Genomic DNA, 25,915 nt, shown 5'->3' on the forward strand with positions numbered 1-25,915 from the left:
AACTGGAATTCTCTAGAACATGTGTTTGCTGGAGACAGCAACTGTACCATCTCCAAGAAGGGGCCAGATGTAAAACCATAGGGAGAGGATTCCACAAGAGAGAAGGGATGGGAGACTATGTAACTACAGACACTTCTCTGCCACTCTATGGGTATTTACAGCTATACCAACATATTTCTAAGGGTATTTATGGCTATACCAACATATTTTCTAAGTCCAGGACAAAAAAAGTTCTAATCATTCTAAATGATAGTCCACAGAAAGCAATAGTGTTTGTAGAATCATTGCCTATTCCAGGCTATAATGAAAGCCGGCAAGTGTACCAGATGGAACAACTGCTCTTTACAGGGATGCCCTCCTTACCTTCTGCCACATGTTGATGAAGAAGAGCTCCCGGGAAACATTGAAGGACACGTTGGTGTCATAGGCATCATCCCCGAGGTTGGAGATAGAGATGTTTAGGGAGATGTTCTTCACCGCCCCCAAAGCGAGATACAGGGTTTTCTCATCCATACTGTAATGAAAAATAGACAGCAATGAATGCCCTGAGGCCTACACTAATATAACATGAGACACAGGGGGTAGTTGAAGGTGGGGGGCAGAAACTGAGATTGGAACTACAAGTTCCAGGAGCCCTATTAACCAGCCATGGGTCCTCAGGCAATCAGTTAGCTCTGGGGCCTCAGCTTCCTCATGTAAAGCACAGTGTTCTACCTTGCCTAACTCACTAGACTGTTTAGAGGCTCACAGGAAATCCTGTATATCAAACTTAAGAAACTATAAGGCATTTAATAACCTAAGCGTGGGATTCATTTGTACATGAATTCATTCGGTTATTTTTGAGTGCCTACCACGTGCCAGCCACTACTCTGTGCTAGGGAAGAAGCAGCAAAGAAAACAGAGTCCTTGTCGCTTCAGGGAGAGAGAAAACACACACAAAAAGAAGCAAATATGTGTGTCAGATTGTGATAAGAGCTGTGGAGAAAACTTACAAAGGGTAAGGAGGATAGAATGTGCCAGACTTGCAAGGGAGATGGGGTGCAATTTACAATAAGGTGATCAGGGAAGCCTCACTGATGAGGTGACCTTTCAGTACAAACCCAAAGAAAAAAGGGGAGCAAGAAACACAGGTACGTGGGGACTAGCAAAGGAGAAGTCCCTGAGGTGGGCGTGTGCCTGGCACGTGCAGGTAACAGCAAGGAGGTCAGTGCAGCTGGAGAGGAGTGATAAAGAGAGCAGGAAGGAATGAGCTCACAGGGGCCAAGGGAGTTGAGGCAGCAGATCCCACAGGGCCTTGTGGGCCAGCATGGGGACCTTGGTTTGACCCTTGGAAGCCCCTTCAGGACTCTGAGCAGAGCAGCAGTGTGACTGGATGTTCATGTTTAAAGGAAGCTCGCACTGGCTGTGATGTGAACGGTCTGTGGAGTGGCCAGGAAAGGAACAGGGGGCCTGGGTAGGAGGCTCTTGTGACAATCCAGGTGTGAGAAGATGAATGTGGAGGCCAGGGTGGTGGCAGCCAAGGGGGTGAGATGGGGTCATATTCTGGACACATTTCAAAGGTCATGCCAACAGATTTTCCTCATGGACTGGATGAAGGGTGTTAGGAAAAGAGGAGTCAAGGACTGCTCCAAGGATTTTGGATTCAATAACTAGCAGAGAAAAGTTGTCATTTATTGAGATGGGAAAGACTGGGTCGAGAAGGTTCAGCAGAGAAAACCCAAATGCCTATTGGATTTTAAAGGAGATATTAAGGCAGGTGGATGCATGAGTCCGGAGTTGAAGGAGGATTCTGGGCTAGAGATACATTTGGGACAGACTAGATACGATCACTAGGAAATGAGTATAGGTAGAGATGAGGACTCACATTTACAAGTTGAAGATGAGGAGGTATCAGCGAACAAGACTGGAAAAGCATGGCTAGGGCAGGAAGAGGAAAATTGAGAGAGAAGGCATCCACATGGTCACAGAGGACAAGCTCAAGAAAGGAAGGATCAATTTTGTCCAATGTGGCAGACAGGTCACAACAATGGGAATAATTAGAACTGGCCATTGGAATCAGCCTTCTGGAGGTCACTGGTGACCTTGATAAGAACTGCTGAAGTGGTGTGATGGGAGGAAAGCCTGACTTGAGAGAGTTTCAGAGATGTAGGAGGAGAACAAATGGATGCAATGAGGACAGACAACTATTTGGAGGAGTTTTTCTCTAAAGGGGAACAGGGAAGTTGGATGGTAGCTGGTCGGGGAAGTGGGCTCCAGGGAGCTTTTTGGCTTTTTATTAAGATGGGAATTACCATAGTATATGTGCATGCTAATGGGAATGATACATTAGAGAAGGAACAATTAATGAAAACATGACAGGAGATCATTGTTGGGGTCTGATGAACGACTGGAAGGGCTGTTCTTGCCTGGCTAGAGGTGAGCTGAAGATGCATTAATAGATGGGTGGTAGGAACATGCAGGAATTCCTCTGTGATTGCTTCTCTTTTGCAGTGAAATAGAAGTAGGGTCAAAGACTGGGAGTTGGAGGAGAAAGAGGTGAATGTTTGAGGTGTGAGGAGATGGAGGGAAATGGGGGCCCAGGAGAGGGGTGAGTGAACGGGGTGAGGATGAGAACATTGATACGGCTGAGGCTGAAGGTGACAAGGATGAAGATGCATGAGAGACTGATGGTTATTATGTGATGTGATCTTTGAACAAAATAAATCCATGTGAGTGGCCAGTTTTAATTGGACAACCAGTTAATGGAAGACGTAATTAAGGATACAAGGGTTTGTATAATGAACGGTTGTTATTTTTGGCCACTCAGCATCCTGACATCCTATCGTTTTGGGAGAATCTCAAGATAAGTGGGAGGGGCACATTAGCAGAAAGGGGACAGATCCTCTCTTTCCTCTCTTCTTGATGACTAGGGTGTGGGTACTTGCCTAAGTGAAAACATGTGATCTAAAGGTGATCAAGTGGCAGTGATGTGGTAACAGATGCTCCCACCCAGGGCTACAAATTTTGAGGGTTGCACAGAGACACCAGGGATCATCTGAAGTAGCTACAGAGCAGTAGAGAGCCCAGAGGTGGAACCCTGGGCTGAGTCTTGCCTCTTCTGTTTCCTGTCTGTGTTGGTTCCCCAGCCTTCTTGCCTATGCTCTGAACCACCCCACATCCTTTTAATAAATTCCTTTTCTGCTTGAATTAACCAGCATATGTTTTTGTTGTTTGCAACCATTAATACAGCTAATATACCATGCAAAAGAAGAGAACTATTCAAAATCTCCATAGGCGAAAATACTTTGAAATACTAATTTCTGGGGGGTAGAATCTTCATTACCCATCCGTGAAGAGAGGACCTCACTCTCCTGCATGTCTGGCACATCAACAAGAATAACATGTGCAATGAGAAATATGATGGCCTTGCTTTGGAAGCACTGGCTCTGAGGATCCAAACAAGATGTGAAAAATTAACTTAAGAGTTGCAAATTCTTGAATGGCCTCCAATAAATTAAGACCCTGATCTCAAGCTATTGTGGCAATTATTTATTATTGTTGGCCATTTTAATCTTAAACAGTGGATAGGTTATTTCTGTCCTTCTGTTTGTTTTTGGAAGATTAAAAGAATAAACCTCAGGCTTGAGTTATGAGAGAGCGCTAACCTAGCTTTATCTCAAGATGGAAGTGGACAGGCATTCACAAGTATCCCTGACATCAGACAGTGTCCAAGGTTTCCATGGAATGTTTGGCAGGGAGACAGTATAGACAAGCCCAGGACCATGGAGGAGGGGCTGCCTTTTCATTCCAGTTTAGTTGTTCATGTGATCAGCCTCCTTTCCTTGTATATAAAGGGCAAGGGATCAGGCCAGGGACATCTAAACTTCTGCCAATCCCCAAACCTTGGGCCTCTGTCACTTAATCACACAGCAAAGTCATTCCCGGGATTTCAATGTCAAGTGATTCAAACATGGCTCTGTGATTAAGGGAAGCAGCCAGGCAACTTCCAGGGCAGAATGTGAGCTCAGATTTTTTTAGAGGAGCCTCAAAGCTGGGGTTTCATTCTTTCTCCAAAGCTAAAAAAAAATCTTTGACTAAAACAGCACATCTCTGCTTCCAAAGTTATTTTTAGAAATGAAATGAAAATGTGATATGCCAGCATGATATTGGGTGTTGTCAAATATATCATCCTTCTGAAACCTCACAACACTGTGAAAGGGTCTCGATGTTAGGCCCATATTTGAGAGATGAGGAAATTGAGATGCAGAGAGAGAAGATGCTGTGCTGGTATGAGAACCCAGCATCTCCTATCCCTTCAAAACTTGTTCCTCTCCACCAAAACCCACATTTCTCCAGCCCCCTGACTATCATGTCCCCAGGGGGTCCTTCCTGATCTCCCTGCCTGGGTGAAATAAATCCTCCCATTATGAGCCCTCCCCATCCCCATGTGCTCCATCAACCTTTCATGGCACTTATTGAAGTTGTGATTACGCATTTGTTTGTGGGGCTATTTTGGTTAAGGACTGTCTATCCCTCATTAGAATCTAAACACCGGGGGCAGGATCCTTCTCTGACTGTGCTTATCATTGAACTCCTAGAGACAGAGTTGTGCCAGGCACAGAATTTCTCAGGGAATAAAGTTCCCTGAATATCAGAAAGATTCTTCTTCAATAAATAACTAAGCACCGTGGAATGTTCAGCATACAAACCCTGTGCCTGATTGTTTCCACCTTTCAGCAGGACTGTCAGAGAGGCTGGTCTCTCCTAGCAGGTGTTCAGTGAACACTTGAATGAATGAATATCCATGACATCCCCACAACAGATCATTAGCTTCCCCTTCACATTTTACAGATGAAGAAGTTGAGCCCCAGAAAGGAGAACCCACCCAACTGAGGTCACCCAGCCATGTAGGGTCTGAGCTGCAACTAGCAGCACACCTCCTTTGGCATGAAGGTTGTCCCAGCTATGGCTCTAATATCATCTCCATCTCAGTCAGGAAGGGCTTTGGCAAGAAAGTTTACTAACACCTGAAAGGAACAGGACTCCACAAAGACCAACCTCTCTTACAGTTAAAATAGTAAAACGATCAAGCATAGAGTTTTTGTGCTAAACACTGCAGGGCTGCTTATTTATTGAGGAACAGTGTTTCTAATCTTCAAGAAATTTTATTCCCTGAGAAATTTCCCCATTAATTTTAATTTGCTTGTGCAGTCTTTTAAGTGGGTTATATTACTTTGTACATGGACCGCTTTGCTGTGCTTTTATATGAAAATCCTCATTAGTAGTCAACATAAGATACAAAGTGTACTGTTTCTATAAAGCTTATCCTACAGCATGTATATAGCCTGCTGGAAATATATTGCTCATTTGTTTTTAAAAATCCTACCCAAGTACATCTCATAGCAGTCGGATTTTTTTGACTGTGTTATTGGGTTTGCACTTAAGTTTAGCACCAATTCATTCACTATACTCAATGGCTGATGTTACTGATGACATCCTGGCAGCTGTGTCAAGCCAGAAAATCTTTGTAGAACTTGTTCTCTGCCCTCATTCATCACTGTACATTAGGATTACCATTCAAAGTTCCTTGTTAGGTAAATGCAATACATTTCCATATCAACCACATGTGCTGAATCACTAAGGCCACTAAAGCAAACTTTCCCCTTCTATCCAGATAATTTTTTGGATGATGCTTAATAATTTTCTATTGGATCATTTAGATTTTCCTTAAGTCTCAGACATAAAAACCATGACCTTTTCTTTTGCTGCCATCATAAATCTAGCCTGAGTAAAGGCTAGCACAAGTGTTAATCAAATGCATCCAACTATTTGCACTAAAAAACTTCTCATTACACCATCATTATCATTATTGGTATTGTATCTATCAACCACAACTATATTTGACAATGATGACTAGGATAATAGTGTAGAGCAGCCAAGTCTGTCCATCCATCCATCCTTCCCTCCTTCTCTTATTTCTCCCAGTTGTTTATCCATCTGTTACATTTTAAAAACCACTTTTTCCCACCTCATGCCTATTAGGATGGCAACTACCAAAAAAACAGAAGATAAGAATTGTCAAGAACGTGGAGAAATTGAAACCTTTGTGCACTGTTGGTAGGAATGTAAAATCGAGCGGCTGCTTGGAAAACAATATGAATATTTCTCAAAATAATTGAACGTAGAATTGTCATATAACCCCAAAATTGTACTTTTGGGTATATTACCCAATGAACTGAAAGCAGGAACTCAAAGAGACATTTGTTCCCCCATGTTCACAGCAGCACTATTCACAGTAGCCAAGGGTAGACACAATCCAAAGTGTCCATGGACAGACAAGTGGATAAACCAGATGTACTACACATACAATCCCCAGTTTTCTCAGTCATGGAAATCATACCAAAAAGGACATTGTGAAGCAGACTGTATTCTTCCTAGGAGCAATATCACAACTGGGGGCAGCATGTCCTTAGCAAGGATTCAGCTTCCAAAAAATCAGATACTCTCAACAATGTATCATAAAATCAATAATGCAAAGCACACATGTAAATAGCCCTTGCAATGTGAAATCACAAACAATGCTTCCCATTCTTAAAAAGGGCAGACATCATAAAATCAGACACGGAATTTGGCAGCTGGAAGGGGGCTCATTTGGGTCACCATTTTGCAGATAAAGGCAGACAGTTAAGTGACTTCCTCAAGGTCACTCAGCAGACAAGGGCAGAGCTCTAACCCCTGGTCCAGTGCTCCTTTGCCTTTCCCATTGCTCTTAAAGCATATAAAAATGCAATTAAATAGTATACAATGTACATGAAACTTACTTGGCTATAATATTATAAATAAAATTGTGTTTATTTTTCTTAGCATTTAGAATATTTTAGACTACTGGGAGAATATTTAGAATATAAGGTATCATCTCTTTGCAAATGCTACCGAGGTGCTTAATTTTTCTCTTGACAATTTTCTTTGAAATTTGTGGAGGCATTTGAGATGACTCTAGATGTCTTTAGCCACTCTTGTGGGCAACCTTCTTTCTGGGTACTTTGTTGACAGCTATCAAAGGTTTTCAATTTTCAGAGTTTAAAATTACAAACATGAGTAAACCAAAAAACCAAAATTGCTTATCTGATGTCTTTCTATGAGGGATACAAGCACAAAATACCAAATAAATTGCTTATAACATCAATAATTAAGGGACGGTGTTAATTAAGCTACAGGGAATAAGTGAGGACTGTCAGGCACCTCCTGAATGCATGCTGGTAAATGAATTACCCAGGAAATAAACCATGAATTTGGTAAGACCCGCCAAAGGAACAGGTAAGATCAAGGGGCAAGAGAAACTCAGGGGAAAGAAATCACTGTTGACTGAAGTTATTACATGAAGCTTCCGGAGACAGGTAGCAATTGAACCACATCTGAAAGAATGATCCTAAAAGTCACTTGCTTGTAAAATGCTCTGCCTATGGATGGGCAGAAAAACAGGGAGTATATTCCAGCCAGAGAGAAAAATAAACATGATCAGAGGATGAAGGTGGGCAGAAGTAACATGGAAAGGGGCAGGAGAAGGACATTCGTAGCAGAAAGATTAGCGAGAGGCAAGTAGATATGTGTAGGGCACATCCAGATTCTCTTAGATCTTGAAGACAAAGATTTGATGTTGATCTTCTAGGCCAGTGAATTTAACCAAGTTTTCTTGAGTGGCCAACTTAAGATATATTATTGCAAGTAATTTGACAATAATAAGGCACCAAAGTGAAGATATTAAAAAATGCAGTGGGCTATTAGTGGTTCCACCTAAGTCTTATCACTGTACCCTGCACAGGCTGCAGTTCTATCTAGTCAGTATCCCAATCTCTTTGTCAGAGGGCTTTCCTCTGCAGGCCAGGAAAGTGCCTAACAATTAAGCTTCTGACATGCTCTGCAGCAACCCTCAATGACTGATGGGAACTGGTGTGTAATTACCCCAGCTCCCTTGCCTATTGAGTGGGACAACTCTGAAGTTCATGTTCTAGACCAGTGCCACATGTGGCATTTGAGCACTTAAAATGTGGCTGGTCTGAATTAAGTTTAAAATACACATGAGTTTTCAAAGACAGCACACACACAAAGATGTAAAAATCTCCACAGCTGTTTTAATATTGATTATATGCTCAAATAATCACTTTTGGGATATACTGCATTGAATAAAATTTGTTTCACCAGTTTCGCTCTACTTATAATATAATATGGTTGATTTGTGATAAATCTTTAATGATACACACTTGCTTGTGTTACTACTTGTGAAGAAGAGGTCCAGGGTAAATAAATTTCAGTAAAAATAAAAGTAAATAGTTTTGGGCTGGGCGTGGAGGCTCATGCCTGTAATCCCAGCACTTTGGGAGGCTGAAGCGGGTGGATCATGAGATCAAGAGACTGAGGCCATCCTGGCCAACATGGTGAAACCCCGTCACTACTGAAAATACAAAAATTAGCTGGGCATGGTGGTGCACACCTGTAGTCCCAGCTACTTGGGAAGCTGAGGCAGAAGAATGGCTGGAACCTGAGAGGCAGAGGTTGCAGTGAGCTGAGATCGCACCACTGCACTCCAGTCTGGCGAAAGAGCGAGACTCTGTCTCAAAAAAAAAAAAAAAAAATGGTAGTTTTTAAAAATTGATCATATTTCGTTCCTACAACTCAGTTGCTTATAAAATGCTTTAGTGAATATTATGAAATGCTAAAAAAAAAAAAAAAAGCATAACATATGTGCGCTTTTCTTTTTCACCAAGTAATTTTGAGTTTCACCAAAATCTGATGTCCAAAGTTGTACGCTGTACAAATGAACCTCATTCATTACCTGTGATGTGGTGGGAAAAAAAGTAGCAAGCCACACAGATCTAGGGAATAAAGAATGTCAGTGCAGGCTCCCCCACATGCAGAGCTGGAGACAGGTTTGAAAGTAAGTTGTTTATTCCAGAGGTGGTTCCATAAAACACCAGTAGGGAAGGCATAGAGTGAGACACAGAAGGACAGGCAACCAGCAAAGGCAGCAACATCAAGTCAGTCATCTCCCTGAGCACCTGGAACTTAGTCTTGCTGGGGAGCTCTGGGAAACTGTGCAACACATGAGCAGAACAGAGTTATCCCATTGGTGGGATGAGGGAATATTTATGTGCCCACTCCAGTCAGTCATTTGTTGAGGGCTACTGCAGAGGCGGGGAGCTGCACATCTACTCCCAGTACCTCTGGCAAGATACTTGGTAGGCAGAAAATGCAAAGAGATATAGTTACTGGTAGCTGCATACCAGCATAGCACATAAGTATAAAAGGGATGCAGCCAGCACTGATCATTCCTGCTACAGGATCCTATGTCAGCTTTCTGAATGGGAGAATGGTCCAATGAGTGAAGCCTGTCATTGGCTGGAGACCAGATCAGTTAATCTGAATATCTCTGAATTACAGGGGCCCAGGCTCCTTCTGGAAAGAGCCTGGAGAAACCATACCCAACCCTTGGGATCCACATTCTGCTCACTTTCCTTCTTGCGCACCTGTCACATGGAGGCATCCCGGGTGCCATAGTCTCAATTTCTACTAATGTGCTTCAAGTCCCAGACCTCATAGTCCTGCCAAATGTGGGTGTGGGTGACCAAAGACACCCCTGGCCCCAGACTGACCATCAGTGGGTTGTACCAGGGGAGCTGTACCAGTTCTCTATGGCTGGCAACTGTTCTCAAAGATAGGTGTGCTCATGCTGTGCAGGTTCTTAACTATTTTAAACACTGCCCCTGCCATAAACTGGTACAACTTAAAGGAAACACATAAGATACCACCCTTGGTGAATCTGAGGGGTGTATATTTCTGAGTTTCCCCAGTGCAATTCACTTTGGATAGACTCACTAGGGACCAATTCAAGAAGATATACATGTCAGCAAGCATAAGTTCCTGAGCCTCTCTCTACAGGGCATGCACTCCTGTAAGACGCTGCTCTCAGCTTCCCCACCTAGGAAGGCAGCTGCTATTGTACCTCCAAGGTACAACAGCGTTCATGCTATTTTGTCCCAGAATGTTGGTAAGGTGTTTACTCCTCGGCCTCTGCTCACCTCTATGGGCTGGGAGCTTTTACAGTCAAGTCTACTGCTGCATCTGAGAGTTATTCCAAAGTCTCCTGGATTTGTTACAGAAGAATTTGCATTCAAAGTGCCAGTCTGGGGGCCTCTCCTTCATGACACAAGTAACTGTTCTTTAGTGATCTATGCCAAACAATATAAAAGCCCATTCTCAGAACCACAACATTTCTATGTCTCCTAAGCATAATGCCGCCAACATCAGCCTTTAGTGGAATGATGCCGGGGTAAATCATGAAATCTGTAAACAAACAGTATTATGAAGGCTAAGACCATGTCCTGGAAAGCAAATAATAAAAAACTATCTCTGTAATGGCGCTAGAAAAATGTAGCCATTTCATGAATATGTATTATGAGATCAAAGTTTAGAGACTCATGGATTTTCAAAGCTTCAAGGGATCTCAGAATCCATTACAGACCAACCTCCTCCCGTTTTGCAAAGACATTGAGGACTAAATAAGGTAGGCCACTTAATAACTTATTTAGTAACTAGTGGCAGTACCAGGATTCAAACCCACTGTGTATTAGTCAGAGGCCAGACAGGAAAGCAGAACCCAGGCCAAGTAGTTCATAGAAGGGATTAGAATGGGGAACCAGGTACAAAGGTGTGAGAAGAACCAGAAGAGCAAACAAGGTAAGATGAGGAAAAGCTGAGATCAGAAGCAACTGCTGACACCCTTAGAGTTGGAGGGACCGGGAGAGGAGGTGTTGTGATTACGACTGGGACTGGGACTGCCAAGAGGGAGCTAAGACCATGGAGGAGAAGTAGCTACTGCCAGAGATGCTGCTTGAAGTGACTGGAGTTGGGGAGAAACACCCTGACTTTTCTCCTACTCCCTTTCTCCAATCTCACACCAGTGATCCCATTGGCTGAACCTCACAAGAAGTCTATCTGCAAGGGAGCCTGGGAAATGTTGTTTTTTTGAGTCCCGCAGGGGAAAGGTGGGGAATGGATTGATGTGTCATGTTTTCAGATTCTCAGTCCATTACTCTCAGCTTGGAATAGGTTGTAGTTGGAGCTCACTGTCATGTGTGAGAACTCTGGACAGGGAAAGCCTGAAGTGCAACGAGGTACTAAAATGGAGTTGGTTTTCATGCAGTGAAAGCTCCAAGATTTCTGTTTCCTACAGGGATAGGAAACTACTTTTGTCTTGCTGTCCCATTTTAGTTAGTGACTGCCTGTTGTTTTGGATTCCTGCAGATTTCATTGAAACATCGAATTATTTAGAATATAAATATCAATTTTTACTGCTGTGAAAGTCATTAAAATTTCCTGATTTAGAAGACTCTAGAGATTGTTGCAAATATTAGGGATTTATTTTACTAACCAAGAACACCAAGAAAGGTATTGCTCTACTTTTTGTTGTAAAAAAAAAAATCACCAAGAAATACTAAAGAAGAATATTGTACCAAAAAAGGTTCAATTCTAAATAAATCAGAGAAACAAAATCTAATTTTATTTTTGTATTTTAATCTATTCTAGAATAATAAAAATTGTTATTTCTGTCCAACTACTAGTCTTGTCCTGTGGTTATCCTGCAACTGGCCTCAAATAAACATAGGTAATCCCCTGTGGTTTACAGCCTCAGCCCTAAATCACCTCCTCTAGCCCATTGGATGCTCCTCATCCCAACCAATTCAACATCCCCTATGACAAGCTTCCCTCTGTTCAAAGCTTACCATCTTATCTGACCCCGGCCTCCTTCCCAGGTGTGCCTATCCTGCCTGCATTAGCCTGTTCTCATGCTGCTAATAAAGATATACCTGAGACTGGGTAATTTATAAAGGAAAGAGGTTTAATTGACTCACAGTTCCACATGGCTGGGGAGGCCTCACAATCATGGCGGAAGGTGAATGAGCAAAGTCACGTCTTATGGTGGCAGGCAAGAGAGTGTGTGCAGGGGAACTCCCCTTTATAAAACCATGAGATCTCATGAGACTTATTCACTGTCACAAGAATAGCACAGGAAAGACCCGCCCCTATGATTTATTTACCTCCCACCAGGTCCCTTGCACAACATGTGGGAATTATGGGAGCTACAATTCAAGATGAGATTTATGTGGGGACACAGCCAAACCATATCACTGCCCTACCTCGGCACCACTCAGCTTGTCCTCCAGCAGTCCTGCCCTGGTCTCTCTAGATACACAACCCAGTAGTCTGGCCCAGCTCCAGTGGAACCCTGGCTTGATACCCTTACATAGCTTGTCTCAGACTTCCACTAGCATCTATCTGGACACTTGTCTGCATTCAAATGCACTTGAAAAAAATCTAAACAGCAACATTAGTTAAGTTCTGCTTTTGTTTTAAATCCACAACTGTACATAGCTTTATATTCATATTTATATATTCAACTACTGCATAAACCAATAATATCATTAAACAGAACATTCCATATGTATGTGTACATGTTTTAACTTCCTCTGGGAATGAGTTATTATGCCATGTACTTGGAGTTGCGCTTCCCCATCTCATCATGCTTTAGAAATCCCTTCTAATCAGGCAAAACAGATCCATATGGTTATTAACTCCAGAGAGAGATCATAGGGCACCCCTGTAAGGCACCTCAATTAAAATTTACAGTGGGTCAGGGAAATCATTCCTGGGACTGAATTTCTGATTTGAAAAACTCACTTATAGGAAGTCAGAAATACCTCTACCTCCCTCATAGGTACCCACCTGGGCCAGTTTTATGCTCAAAAAGTGAGAGAAAGAAAAAAGCATTTACTAAGGTGATCTGAGCCAAAATAGTGGTTTCCCTAGCAAGAACATTCAGATAATTAAGGTAAATATGTATTACTTAAAAAAAAAAATAGCATGTCCATGTGCCTGCCCAGCTGACTCTGGCCCCAACTCTGGCTCTTTTAATAACTCATGCAATGGTGGAATCGATATTTGCTTCAAAGGTCATCCTCTTTCTAACAAGGCAAATAAGCCAGTCAGAGGGCCCCCCATCCCTCCAGGCAGCTCAGTCTCCCTCCTCCTGCCCCATCTGTTTAACTGTGTAAAGAACTGCTGGTTCCCAGCTAACAGAGGAATTCAAATCCTCATCAGCCTTGACTTTAGGAATAGTTTCCGGAATCACTAAATCTTAGGACATCTGGAACAAATCAGGTTCACTCACTGTAACAACTGGATAAAAGACAAGGAATACTTTAGGGGGCAGAGGAATTCCCAAGATCTGCAGGCTGCTCGGAGGTCCAATGTCCTAAGACAGCACTGGTGTGCCGCGATGTATGACTTGACCCAGCAAGGTCCTGCTGCCACAATCTGCCACACATGCGCTGCCTGTTACACTTGGCCATTGCATAGAAAATGCAAGCAGTATATGTGCATTTCATCAAAGCTGGCAGAGCAGACAGCTCAAGAAAGCCCAGGTTAGCAGCGTCATCATGGTCCCTTGACAAGTAATTCTGTCACGGTCATAACTTTTCTGTTTCTAGCTCAGGAACCAAATGGGGCCATAAATAGTCACAAGCAATGGAATATATTGAAATTATGAATCTCCTAGATTTTGAATCTTTTCTCCCAGGAGGTGAGGTAGCCCTATGGGAAAGGGGAGGGCACAAATGTGTAGTTTAGCAATATGCTTTTAAAAAATTATTAAATAAAAAGATCTGGAAGTAAATCTAATGGTATAACTCTGAAGGAGGGATGAATGTAAATGGTAGTTTGAAATACCTGCAATAACTCTAACTTGATTTGACAATACCTGTGATTTCTATTTGGGACAGAGTCACAGGTCTTGGTAATATTACTGTAATCTGTCTCCTACATTCATAATTGAATATGATGTTAAATTTCAGTGTGTAGTTAGTGAAAACAAAATGCAATCGTTTTCTTATCTGGGCTCACAGATCAGCAAGAGGACACAGACTCCAGGTTAAGAGCACCTGTCCTATGGGAAGGTGAGTGGTACGGACTGAATTAATGACCCTAAGGAGAGGCCGTGATGGACAGAGGGAAGGAGGGATGGCAGGCTCAGCCTAGGACAGCAGGAGGAAAGGTGAGCAAGGCGTTTCTGAAGGCATATAAGAAGACATTAGAAACCATGGTTGATTTCATTCACCTCAATCCTGCCACCTCAGGACTGACAAGGAGCCACCTTTAAGCCTGGTGGTTTAGATGAGAATTTTTTCCTTCTTGGCTTAGGAGGTGAAATTGTTCTTTTGCACCAGAAAAAAACAAACAAACAAACAAAAAACAGTTTTAATATTTGTCTTTCTTTTCTTGAAAAAAACGCAACTGTTAACTGAAAGAACAGCATTTCCTCCAGTTCAAATCTCATTATCACAGAAAACTTTCTTAAAAGACAGTCCAGTGCTCCTGGTGAGAAAGGCTTATGATTGCAACTGAACATCACCTGTCCCCTTATGCAGTAAGGACTGTACCTGTCTTCAGTTCCCCACCAGTAAGGACTTTGCATGAAACCCATTTCTCTCAAGGGAGCCCCCTTCCCTTCCCTTCGGTCTGGAAAGTCCTCTTTAAAAATGAAGCCTCAGGGGAAGACACAAAGTCCCCTGGACCAGCCTGAAGTGGTCTCCCACACTTTATTCCACAAGTCTGGTTTTTAAAAATAAAAATAACAAAATCCTCTGCAATTCCAAGAGGGCAAACAAAAAGCCAATGAGCAACAGTTTTTTTTTCCCTCTCCCACTAATGTCTGATAAATGCATTGGATTTGATTTCCTTTTGAAACTTGGAATCCTAAAAAGGAATCAGCCTGCCCGGACAGGAGATCTAAGAGCAGATAAATAAAACATGAGGTTCTACTGCATCTCAGGACAGGCTCCCTTCCCTGGAAGCCAGAGCCTGTGGCAGAGATCCAGGGATCGGTTGGGAAGCCAGGGAACCAGGCTGGGGCAGGGACAGGGGCAGGAGTGGACCAAGGCTGTGTGCGCAGGGGAATCTAGCCTCAACCAGACGCCAAGGGGAGCTGTGCAGCATAAACTGCACCAGGGAGTTAATCCACACCCTACATCAGCCAGACATTGGCTAACAAATCACCCTCCCAGGCAGGGTAAGGGTGACTTTCCAGACCAAAGGGAGGGGCCGCTGTGAGCAGCTAGCAGCCAGCACAGCAGCTGGGAGCAGTGCACCTGCACAGCAAGGGATCTGGGTGTGACATCAGTGGCACCCACCCAGCCTTGTCATTTTTGGATCAAGGTCACTCTGGAATGGAGTCAGGGAAGCAAGCTCATAAAATCTAGAGGTTCTCTACATGGTACCTTCCCTCTCACTGCAATTTCAGCAAACTGATTTATGGGCAGGTCATGTTAAACCCAAGTCTCACCCATGGCTTTGGAATGGAGTCAGGGAAACAAGCTCATAAAATCTAGAGGTTTTCTACAAGGTACCTTCCCTCTCACTGCAATTGCAGCGAACTGATTTATGGGCAGGTCATGTGAAACCCAGGGTCTCACCCGTGGCCAGTGACCACTGGGGACAAAGCAAAGCCATAGCTGCCTTTGGCTTTTCATCCGTGGAAAGCCATGGGGCAGCCTTCTTGTTCACCTGAAGTTATATCAGGTGGCTCAGAACAAATTTGGGAGGGATGCTGATGAGAGGGTGTGTGCAGGACAACAAGAAAAGCATGTGTTGGGGAAGACTGAGTTCAGACAACAAACAACTGCACTGCTTCAGAATTTGGCTTGGCCCACAGTCACAAGCCTGTGCTGGGATGGGTGAGTCTAGGATTAGTGGCAAGGGACCAACACACACAGTCACACAGAATAAACTGCAAAAATCTTAGCGAGGAAACCACACATGGCTCCCGGTCTGCTCCAAGTTGAGAGAAGGGAGGGATTCAGGGCTACATTCTCTTGATAGGTCCTTTCCTTGAGTCCAGTCACAAGGCAAAGAGCCATGTCATTGTGCCTGCTGGAAAGATGCTTCCACATAAAACCTCCAATGGATGTCTACGTTTGGAAGCCAAGGAAAACACTGCCCCCAAAAATTTTATCAGGCACACCTGTGAGGTAGACTCAGCCTTCCCGAGTGTCTCAGGAGGAAGGCCGCTACGAGCACATGGGCAGACTCTTCTACGTTCGCCACAGTTTACTGCCTCAGTCTTGCCTTCACTGCCCCTCTAAGCATCCCCATCCTCTCACCATCTAGAAAGTCGACGCTGGAAAATGTCAGCCAGTGTCTGCTCAGGAGGGAAGGGGCTGTCTCTGAAATATGGTATGTGTGGGGACAGCTATCTGCTGCTCATGTATGGTGGACCCTGAAAAGCTCCCCTCAGTCTGCCCAACAGAGAAAAAGGTTAGTTCCTTGGGTGGCGGTCCCTACACCTGGAGCCTCGCATTCAGGAAACTGCAAATCAGATGCTTTCTGCAATAGGAGGCATTTCCAAAAGTCGTTTCCACCTAGACAGGCCAGGTTCCCCAAGCTGCAATGGCTATTTAAAGTCAGGGGCCATGGGTCACATTGCTAGAATATCAGGCTCCCGAGCCTCCCACCAGGTGTTTCTCCTGCCTCTGCTATTTACTTTTTTTTAACCTCCGATAAGTGACTCTAATCCCTGCCTGTCAGCTACCTGTTCTGCACCAGAAATGCTCTGGCTCCAAGTACACACATAAAATCCACCAACCTGGAAGAACTTGTGGGCTGGGCTTGTCTCTACCCCACAGCGAGGCCTGAGTTACTTCGTAAGACAACTGAGGGGCATCCCAGAGTCATGGGCTGTGCTTATGCCTGAGCTGGGCTGGAGCCGGGGCTCCTAAGAAACACAGAGTTCTGTTGCGTGGCTGGGCTTGGCCCACGTCACTCCCAGGATCATGCAGGGCTCAGGGGGCTTATCCTCTCTGCCTGGGACGTGCTGTGGACACATCCCTTATCTGCCTTTGCTGCTGTCCTCAGCGAAATGGGAACAAAACTCGGAGCCCTATAGATGGTTCACAGGTTTGCTGTAAAGCCAAACGCCCTTCTGCATGTGTGCAATATATTGTTATGCTTGCTAGAGAAGGGGAAAAAAAGATGCAGACAAATGCAATAGAGAATAGTTATCACAGTAATGGAGAAAGCTGGGTGTTTGGCAAGACCTGAAATGAAAGTATTCCGAGGAAGCTAATGGGAAGAAGCCTCCATGTCAAAAGGTGGTATGACACTCCTGTTGGAATTTTTCAGAATAAATTCATCAACTGAGAGTCTGTGAGAAAGTGGGTACAGGAGACATCACCCATGTCCCTGCCATCCCCTCCCACACTCCCCACCTCTGACCCCAATGCTTTTGCTGACTTTCAGCTGCCAGTGTCTGCATTTTTGTATCTGAGGGCCTTTTCCCATAGCTAGACAAGGATGCAAGTGCCAGGGAGCTAACTGTCCCCACCCACCTAACCCAGAGTAGCTCTCACCCAGTGAATCTCAGGAATTGGGATACAAACACCCCAGCTCCTTCACCTCTCAGATACAGTCATTCCAAGAGGTACGTTTCCCTGCAGGACGAAGTGCCAATCATCCACTGTGGGAGCGGGGGATGATGCACTGACTGACAGCCTCTCTGGATCACACCCTTTGCCATGTGACTTTGCAGCTCCTCCCATCAGGAAGCAGAGTGTACTTCCATGCGACCCCTATGACTTTTGCTTTGATCAACAGAATGTAGCAAAAGTGAGAATATATCTGTTCTGGAACTAGGCCTCATGAGGTCTTGTGCACTGCTGCTCTCCATTTTGGGCCCTGGCTACACTGTAAGAGTAATCCTGGGCTAGCCCGCTGGAGGAGGAGAGACCATGTGGAGGAACGCCAGCGAACCACAAACCAACAGCCAGGCATCCAACCAACCCGAGGTTGCCTGTAGATGCAGGAGGGAGCCCAAATGAGACCAGAAGACCTGAACAGCCGAGCCTAGCCTCAACAGCTGACCACAGAATCAGGAGCTAAACAAATGGTGGCTGGTTTAAGGCATGGAGTCCTGGGGTGATTTGTTATAGCAATAAGTAACTGATATATTAGTGCTATGATGCATCCTCACCGCAGACTTCCCTGTATACTTCCTTACCTCTTCCCTTCATTTTCTGCACCGCTAGCTCAATTATTTGCACTCAAATCCTTGTCTCATGGTCTGCTTCTAGGAGAACTCAACCTTAGACCATGTAGAGTGCTGCCTCCCTTGTGCTTCAAGGGAACTCCCTCATATTCCCATCGTGATCATGACTACAGTTAATGATACCTGTTTTCATGTGTGTCTCCCCTTCTAGACCAGGAGCATCGTGATGCAGCAGTGTGTGTTTATTTCCACCAGGCCTGGCATATCCATAGCAAGTGCTCCATCCACATTTGTCAAACGAATGAACACAGTAGCACTGTGTCACCTCTCATCGGGTGAACAGAAGCTGGACTCTCTGGAAGGGCATGTCACCCTTCGATGTCTCTCCAGTGTGTGACTGTCCCTTACACTGCTCATCACCTTCCCTGGGGCCTAAATCCCACCCTCCACCAGGTAACTCCCATGGAAGGCACCCACATGCCTATTCATCCTTGATGCGTGGCTGGGATGTGAGGAGAGGCATCTGCTGCTGCCTCTTAGAAAGCCCACATCAGGCTGGGTGTGGTGGCTCATGCCTGTAATCCCAGCACTATGGGAGGCCAAGGTAGGTAGATTGCTTGAGGTCAGGATTTCGAGACCAGCCTGGCCAATATGGTAAAACCCTATCTCTACTAAAAATATAAAAATTAGCTGGGCATGGTGGTGAGTGCCTGTAATCCCAGCTGCTCGGGAGGCTGAGTGAGGCAGGAGAATCACTTGAACCTGGGAGGCGGAAAGTGTAGTGAGCCAAGATAGTACCACTGCACTCCAGCCTGGGCAACAAAGTGAGACTTTGTCAAAAAAAAAAAAAAAAAAAAAGGAAGGCCCACATCAGAGCAAAGGCAAACACTTGTTCTGAGAAAGGAGGGCAAGGATGAGCAATCTGTCAACTCTTATTCAAAAGGTTCCATTTGCTTGAGCATTTTGCCTTTCTTTCAAGAATATACCATTGAGAAATCCATTCCTATAGCCAGAGATTCCAGAAACAGCAACCATTAAAGCCAGCTAGGCCGAGCGCAGTGGCTCATGCCTGTAATCCCACCACTTTGGGAGACCAAGGTGGGTGGATTACCTGAAGTGAAGAGTTCGAGGCTAGCCTGGACAACATGGTGAAACCCCATCTCTACAAAAAAAATACAAAAATTAGCTGGGCATGGTGGCGGGTGCCTGTAATCCCAGCTACTTGGGAGGCTGAGGCAGGAGAATCGCTTGAACCCAAGAGGCGAAGGTTGCAGTGAGCTGAGATCACACCACTCTACTCCAGCCTGGGCGACAAGAGCAAAACTCCATTAAAAAAAAAAAAAAAAAAGCCAGCTACTGCAAATCAACAAACTTACACATTTTTTCTTCAGAGCTGGTGCAGACAATGAAGGGGAAAAAAATCACATGGCTAATGTTCTGGCAACATTTTCCAGGTTTCTGATGAGTTCCTATTCACCTTCCCTCATATCATAATAATAACAGTGATGACATTACATTTTAGGAAACTGCTGGTATGCCAGCCACAAACCCACCATTGAATCTGAGGCTCTCCAAGGAAAGAAAATGCAACCTACACAGATAAAGGATGTGCTGACTTGTCCAGGTGCGGTGGCTTATGTCTGTAATCCCAACACTTTGGGAGGCTGAGGTGGGCGGATCACCTGAGGTCAGAAGCTCGAGACCAGCCTGACCAACATGGAGAAACCCTGTCTTTACTAAAAACACAAAATTAGCCAGGCATGGTGGCACATGCCTGTAATCCCAGCTACTCGGGAGGCTGAGCAGGAGAATCGCTTGAACCCGGGAGGCAGAGGTTATGGTGAGCTGAGATTGCACCATTGCCAGCTTGGGCAACAAGAGCGAAACTCTGTCTCAAAAAAAAAAAAGAATGTGCTGACTCAATGCAAGGACTGCCACTGATGATGCCACTGGACATCAGCCACAGTGACACCACTGTTTTTTCACCTCCCTTAAAAGTGTCCACTGTGGCTACTGGACACAGCAGGACAGATCGCTTGTGTCTCCAGGGGGAAAAGCTATTGAACAGGGCCTCTGGGTCAGACAGCACATGGGAGAATGGAGCGGAGGGATGGCAGCTATCTTTGCTAGTGGAGTTTTTGCCCATCTACCTCCTCTCTGCAGTGCAGCTTTCACAGAGAGGAGGACTTTTTCCCCAAGGTCTCCAGCCTTAGTACCTCTGGTCCAGAGTCAGCTGATAGCTGAACCCAGAGACAACAGAAGACAATGTACAGGAGATGAGCAGGACGTAGAATCAGACATTCCAAGCTTTAATTTTCCCGTACAGCATGAGCCTTGAGCAAGTAACCTGGCCTTCCTGAGCCTCTGCACTACCCTCAGTAAAAAAAGTGTAAGAATATTTAATATCAGTGTTGTTGAGGATTAAATGAAATAATAATGCTAGTTTTCACTACTGAGTGTTTGCTTATATGCTAAGCACTTTGAGAAGCACTTGAATATGTATTAATTAATTAATATGCAAAATAACCTTATAAGGTGCTGCTGTTATTTTCCCCATTTCACAGAGGAGAAAACAGGCAGAGATGTTAAGCAACTTGCTCAAGGTTATGCAGCCGGTAAGATACTTCAGTGCTTTTATGTATATGGAGTACTCAGTGGGGTATCTAGTGCTCGGACAGTGCTCACTAAACAAGGGTGTCTTTCGCTTTATAAAACAAGACAAACTTCACTTTTGACCTAGGCTGTGCAGTTGATGATTCTAACCACTCTGCCACTTTTGAGAAGGAGAACAACTTGTTTCAAACTCAGAATAGCTCTCTGGCTTTGGGGATCCCCCTCTGGAAGACTGGTTTTCATGGATGGAGCTCCCATCCCTCAGCTAGCCAACAGTTTTGGGAAATGCACTTCACCCCACCACCCAACCCCCACGGCAACAGTATTATCAAGGCTACAACCATAGGACAATTATATGTTGCCACCAGATGGTTCTAGCTTTACAGATATCCTGCTGTGTTTTTTCATCTCCCTTAAAAGTCCTTATTTTATCGCAGTTGGCTAACCAGACAGCACTGAAATGTTCCACTGATTTCTGATAGAATGCATCAAAAAAAGAATTTTTTTAAAGCTCACCTGCCATATCTTTTTCTTTATCATATGTGATGCTTTCTTAGGTACTATGAATATTTGAAAAGACAAAACATAGTTGCATCCTTTTACAAATGGAATTTTCAGTCCTGTTTAGTAGAAACTTTTAAGCAAGTTTCATCCCTGTTCCTAGACGTTTTGACAATGGCCTGTTTTGGAACTGGGCTCGAGCCCATTAAAGATCATGAACTTCTAATTGAAGAGTTGATTGTTTTAAGAGATCACAGGCCTGCCAGAATTCATGCTCTCCAGAGAGGAAAATAAAAACATCCATGAATCCTGGTCACAGACAGCATTTCCTATGGCTTGATCTCTGGCCACTCTGGGTGACCCAATCACTCCCAGATGTCCTTCCCTCTGTCTTAACACAAAGGCTCCTCAGTCTGGTGGGTATTCAGAGGCCTCCAGCCACAACACCGTGGACCAACTGTCTACAAAGTCATCAGAGAAATCTTTTTCTGTGACCCATTTGCTTCAACTTTTCATACAGCGAGTGAGGTCACAGCTAACAGGAGAGCTAAGTTCTAAAGACATCACAGAAAGCAAAAATTGTGTCCAAGTTGGCCTTGTGAAGCCCTTCCGGGGGCACCATGGGGGAAATCAGCACAACATCTCTCCTAAGTCCAACCCTGACAAGGCTGCTCTTGCACTGGGATGAAGGGTAGCTGCCCCACAGACCTACCCAAGGCAGGGAAGCAGGAACTGAGACAGATGGAGACAGGAGCAAACTCAAAACTCAAGCTGGAACATACTTTCATTGAGCAGAATAGAGGGCCATATGACCTACACCATCTCAATATTCTCCTCTCCCTTCCCCACCCCGGCTCCTGGAGTGTGCAGGCTGCATTTTTTTTCCCGGGTCACCCAGGCTGGAGTGCAGTGGTGCCATCTCAGCTCACCGCAACCTCTGCTTCCCAGGCTCAAGTGATCCTCCCACCTCAGCCTCCCGAGTAGCTGGGACTAGAGGCGCCTGCCACCATGCCTGGCTAATTTTTGTATGTTTTTGTAGAGACAGAGTTTTGACATGTTGCCCAGGCTGGTCTCAAACTCCTGAGCTGAAGCAATCCATCTGCCTCAGCTGCCCAAAGTGCTGGGATTATAGGCAGAGCCACTGCGCCTGGCCTCCTGGCTGTATTCTTGTTAGGTTAAATGCACTTACACTACAACTTGGCTGTACTCCCATTGGCTTCAAGATGAAGTCCAGACTCATAAGTGTTCCACAATCTGGTTTCTCTCCCTTTCTCCTTCCCTGTCTCTCACTGTGTTCTCCTGACTGCCTCCTTCATTCCAGACACCTGCAGATCTTCATGGGAGTCCTGTTCTCCATACTTCTGCTCACCTTTTCCCTCTGTCCAGAATGCCTGAGTCCTCATTTCTCTCAACACCACCTCTTGGAAGCTGCTGCAGAGCCCTGGAGTAACCCACCTAGCACTCACCGTGTGGTACCACTATCACCCAGCCTCTTGCTCTGCTCACAGCAGGAGAGCAGGGCCCACATACTGCTCACTTCTGCAGCCCAGTGCCTAGGATTTGCCCGGCTTGAACAAGGAAGGAGGGAACATTCCATCCCAGACAAGAATGAATCAAGAGAGTTCAATGATAACCAAAGCAGCTCACCTCTGCTTGGAGCCACTACGCCTCTGCCAACCAAATTCAGACCCTGGTTTCCACTAGCACTTAACTGATTGTACCTTCCCTCACATTGTCCCTGGCTCTGAAGAGTAAATACCAAAGGTCTGGATAAATCCCATGTAATTGAACCACAGGTTCGTTATCCAAGTATCAATGAACATTTCTCCGATGGCTCCTGTGAGAACAGCTATGGGCCCAAAAGTATAACGAAGGTTTCTTTAATGGAGGATTCAGCCAAAAGGCTATTTTGAGAGGCCAAGGGTCCTCTGAGAAATAACCCAACCTAAGACGAGGCTGAGAGCTTCAGTCTAAAGGCATTGTTTTGGAGGTTCAGAAAATCTTCTTACCCAGTCTCCAGCTCTCATGTCTGAATTCCAGGGAGATGGAATTGCAAGAAAGACTGAAATAGCCCTGATAACAACAAGGCATCAGGATAAGAGACAGGGCTACCTTACTGTTTATATAGTGTAGTAGATTGCATTATGGGTCCCAAGTCTTCACCTCCTCCTTATACTCAGGCCCTTTGCTGTGCGGCTTTGTAATTCCTCTCACTAAGTTTATGTCCCTTGACTTTGGGTTCGGCCATGCGACTTCCTGTGGCCAATAGAATAAGGCTGCAGGAAAAGTGCACCAGTTCTAAGCCCAGGCCTTAAGAGTCCTTGCACATTTCTGCATGCCTTCTTATACCTCTGCTATGCTGTGAGAATATGCCCAGGCTTGCCCACTGGTTCCAAAGGAAAAAGAAAGACACAGGGAGTAGAGCTGAATGGTGTCACCCAAGCCTAGAACCTACCCTCTGCTGAACCTAGATGCATGGATAAATCAGCCAAGGTCCAGCTGAATCCAGCCTGGGCCAGCTGACCTGAAAATCCATGAGAATCAGTGATTGCTGTTCATACCATCGAGCTTTGGGGTGATTTGTTATGGAGCATTTTTTGTGGCAATTGGTAGCTGACACATATGGGGGTCTGGGTCCTGGCCACCACACTAGTTGTTCAAGCATTATTGATTACTGGGCCTACAGAGCATAACTGGTTCTGACCACACTTGAAAGGCCAGACTGGGGCAGTGGAGGCAGCTTTAGCCACAAGGTGCTTTACTCAGCCTTGAATTTTACATCTTAATATTAAAAAAGCACAATTCAATAGAGATGGATTTGATCATCCACTAATGGGTAGCAAGAGGGTTAGGACTTTCCTAACTTATTATCTGACCTTGGAGCAGGAGAACATTTTCCCACCACATGAAGGTTTTCTATGATCCAAAATAAATTTCCAGCATTCCCAGTCTGCCTCAAGACAAAAAAAAATCCATATATTTTTGTTTCTTGTTATTTTTTCCCTAAAACACTTTTTGGAAGGCCTATTTAAAATTAAAATTAATGAGCTGCAAATTTATGAACCTTCTTTAAAGTCAGTTTCTCTAATAATCCCAGGAGGTCCTTTATACTAATGTGAAACAATTCCAATATCCATTCCATGAGTTTTAAGTAATTTCGTAAGGTTGGCAAAACATGTGCTATTTTAATCTACCACTATTGCCCTAAATAAAAGTAATGCTAATTAATATTTAAGTGGTTTGGAGAAGTATTTGTGTCTGTGTGTGTCTGTGTGTGTGTGTGTGTGTGTACATCAACTTCCTCCAGTAAACTCAAACTGAAGAAAAGGAATCTTAGTATTACTTTCCTTTGGTGAATGAAAGATCATGTACCATCATAAGTTAAAATGTCCTAGTGTACTTCCATACAGAAACCCCATCTGAAAGTCACCAACATCAAAGATGAAAGGTAGATAAATCCACGAAGATGAGGAAAAACCAGTGCAAAAAGGTTGAAAATTCCGAAAACCAGAATGTGTCTTCTCCTCCAAAGGATCACAACTCCTCGCCAGCAAGGGAACAAAACTGGACAGGGAATGAGTTTGATGAATTGACAGAAGTAGGCTTCAGAAGGTGGGTAATAACAAAGTCCTCTGAGCTAAAGGAGCATATTCTAACCCAATTCAAGGATGCTAAGAACCTTGAAAAAAGGTTAGAAGAATTGCTAACTAGGATACCCAGTTTAGAGAAGAACATAAATGACCCGATGGAGCTGAAAAACACAGCACAAGAACTTCATGAAGCATACACAAGGAACAACAGCCAAATCAATCGAGCAGAAGAAAGGATATCAAAGATTGAAGATCAACTTAATGAAATAAAGCATGAGGACAAGATTAGAGAAAAAAGAATGAAAAGAAATGAACAAAGCCTCCAAGAAATAATGCGACTAAGTGAAAAGACCAAACCTACGTTTGATTGGTGTACCTGAAAGTGATGGGGAGAATGGAATCAAATTGGAAAACACTCTTCAGGATATTATCCAGGAGAACTTCCTCAACCTAGTAAGACAGGCCAACATTCAAATTCAGGAAATACAGAGAACACTACAAAGAGACTCCTCGGAAAGACCAACCCCAGGACACATAATGTTAATGGCATTATGTTAAGGGCAGCCAGAGAGAAAGGTTGGGTTATTAACAAAGGGAAGCCCATCAGACTAACAGTGAATCTTTCTGCAGAAACCCTATAAGCCAGAAGAGAGTGGGGGCCAATATTCAATATTCTTAAAGAAAAGAATTTTCAACCCTGAATTTCATATCCAGCCAAACTAAGCTTCATAAGTGAAGGAAATTTTTTTACAGAGAAGCAAATGCTCTGAGATTCTGTCACCACCAGGCCTGCCTTACAAGAGCTCCTGAAGGGAGCACTAAACATGGAAAGGAAAAACCGGTACCAGCCACTGCAAAAACATGCCGAATTGTAAAGGCCATCAACACTATGAAGAAACTGCATCAACTAATGAGCAAAATAATCAGCTAGTATCATAATGAAAGGATCAAATTCACATATAACAGTACTAACCTTAAATATAAACGGGCTAAATGCCCCAGTTAAAAGACATAGACTGGCAAACTGGATAAAGAGTCAAGACCCATTAGTGTGCTGTATTCAGGAGACCCATCTCATGTGCAAAGACACACATAGGCTCAAAATAAAGGGATGGTGGAATATTTACCAAGCAAATGGAAA

General features: G+C 44.2%; 1 protein-coding gene across 1 annotated transcript in view; it reads right to left on the reverse strand.

Annotated features, from left to right (window-relative positions):
- ITGA9 (integrin subunit alpha 9) overlaps positions 1 to 25,915 on the reverse strand; it is a 390,243-nt gene that overhangs the window by 150,203 nt on the left and 214,125 nt on the right. The window contains exon 18 of the mRNA XM_021934572.2: positions 364 to 514. Coding sequence (XP_021790264.2) covers positions 364 to 514 — 151 coding nt within the window. The remainder of the gene's footprint in view (positions 1 to 363; positions 515 to 25,915) is intronic.

The sequence above is a fragment of the Papio anubis genome, chromosome 2, assembly GCF_008728515.1.
Source record: "Papio anubis isolate 15944 chromosome 2, Panubis1.0, whole genome shotgun sequence".
NCBI lineage: Eukaryota > Metazoa > Chordata > Mammalia > Primates > Cercopithecidae > Papio > Papio anubis.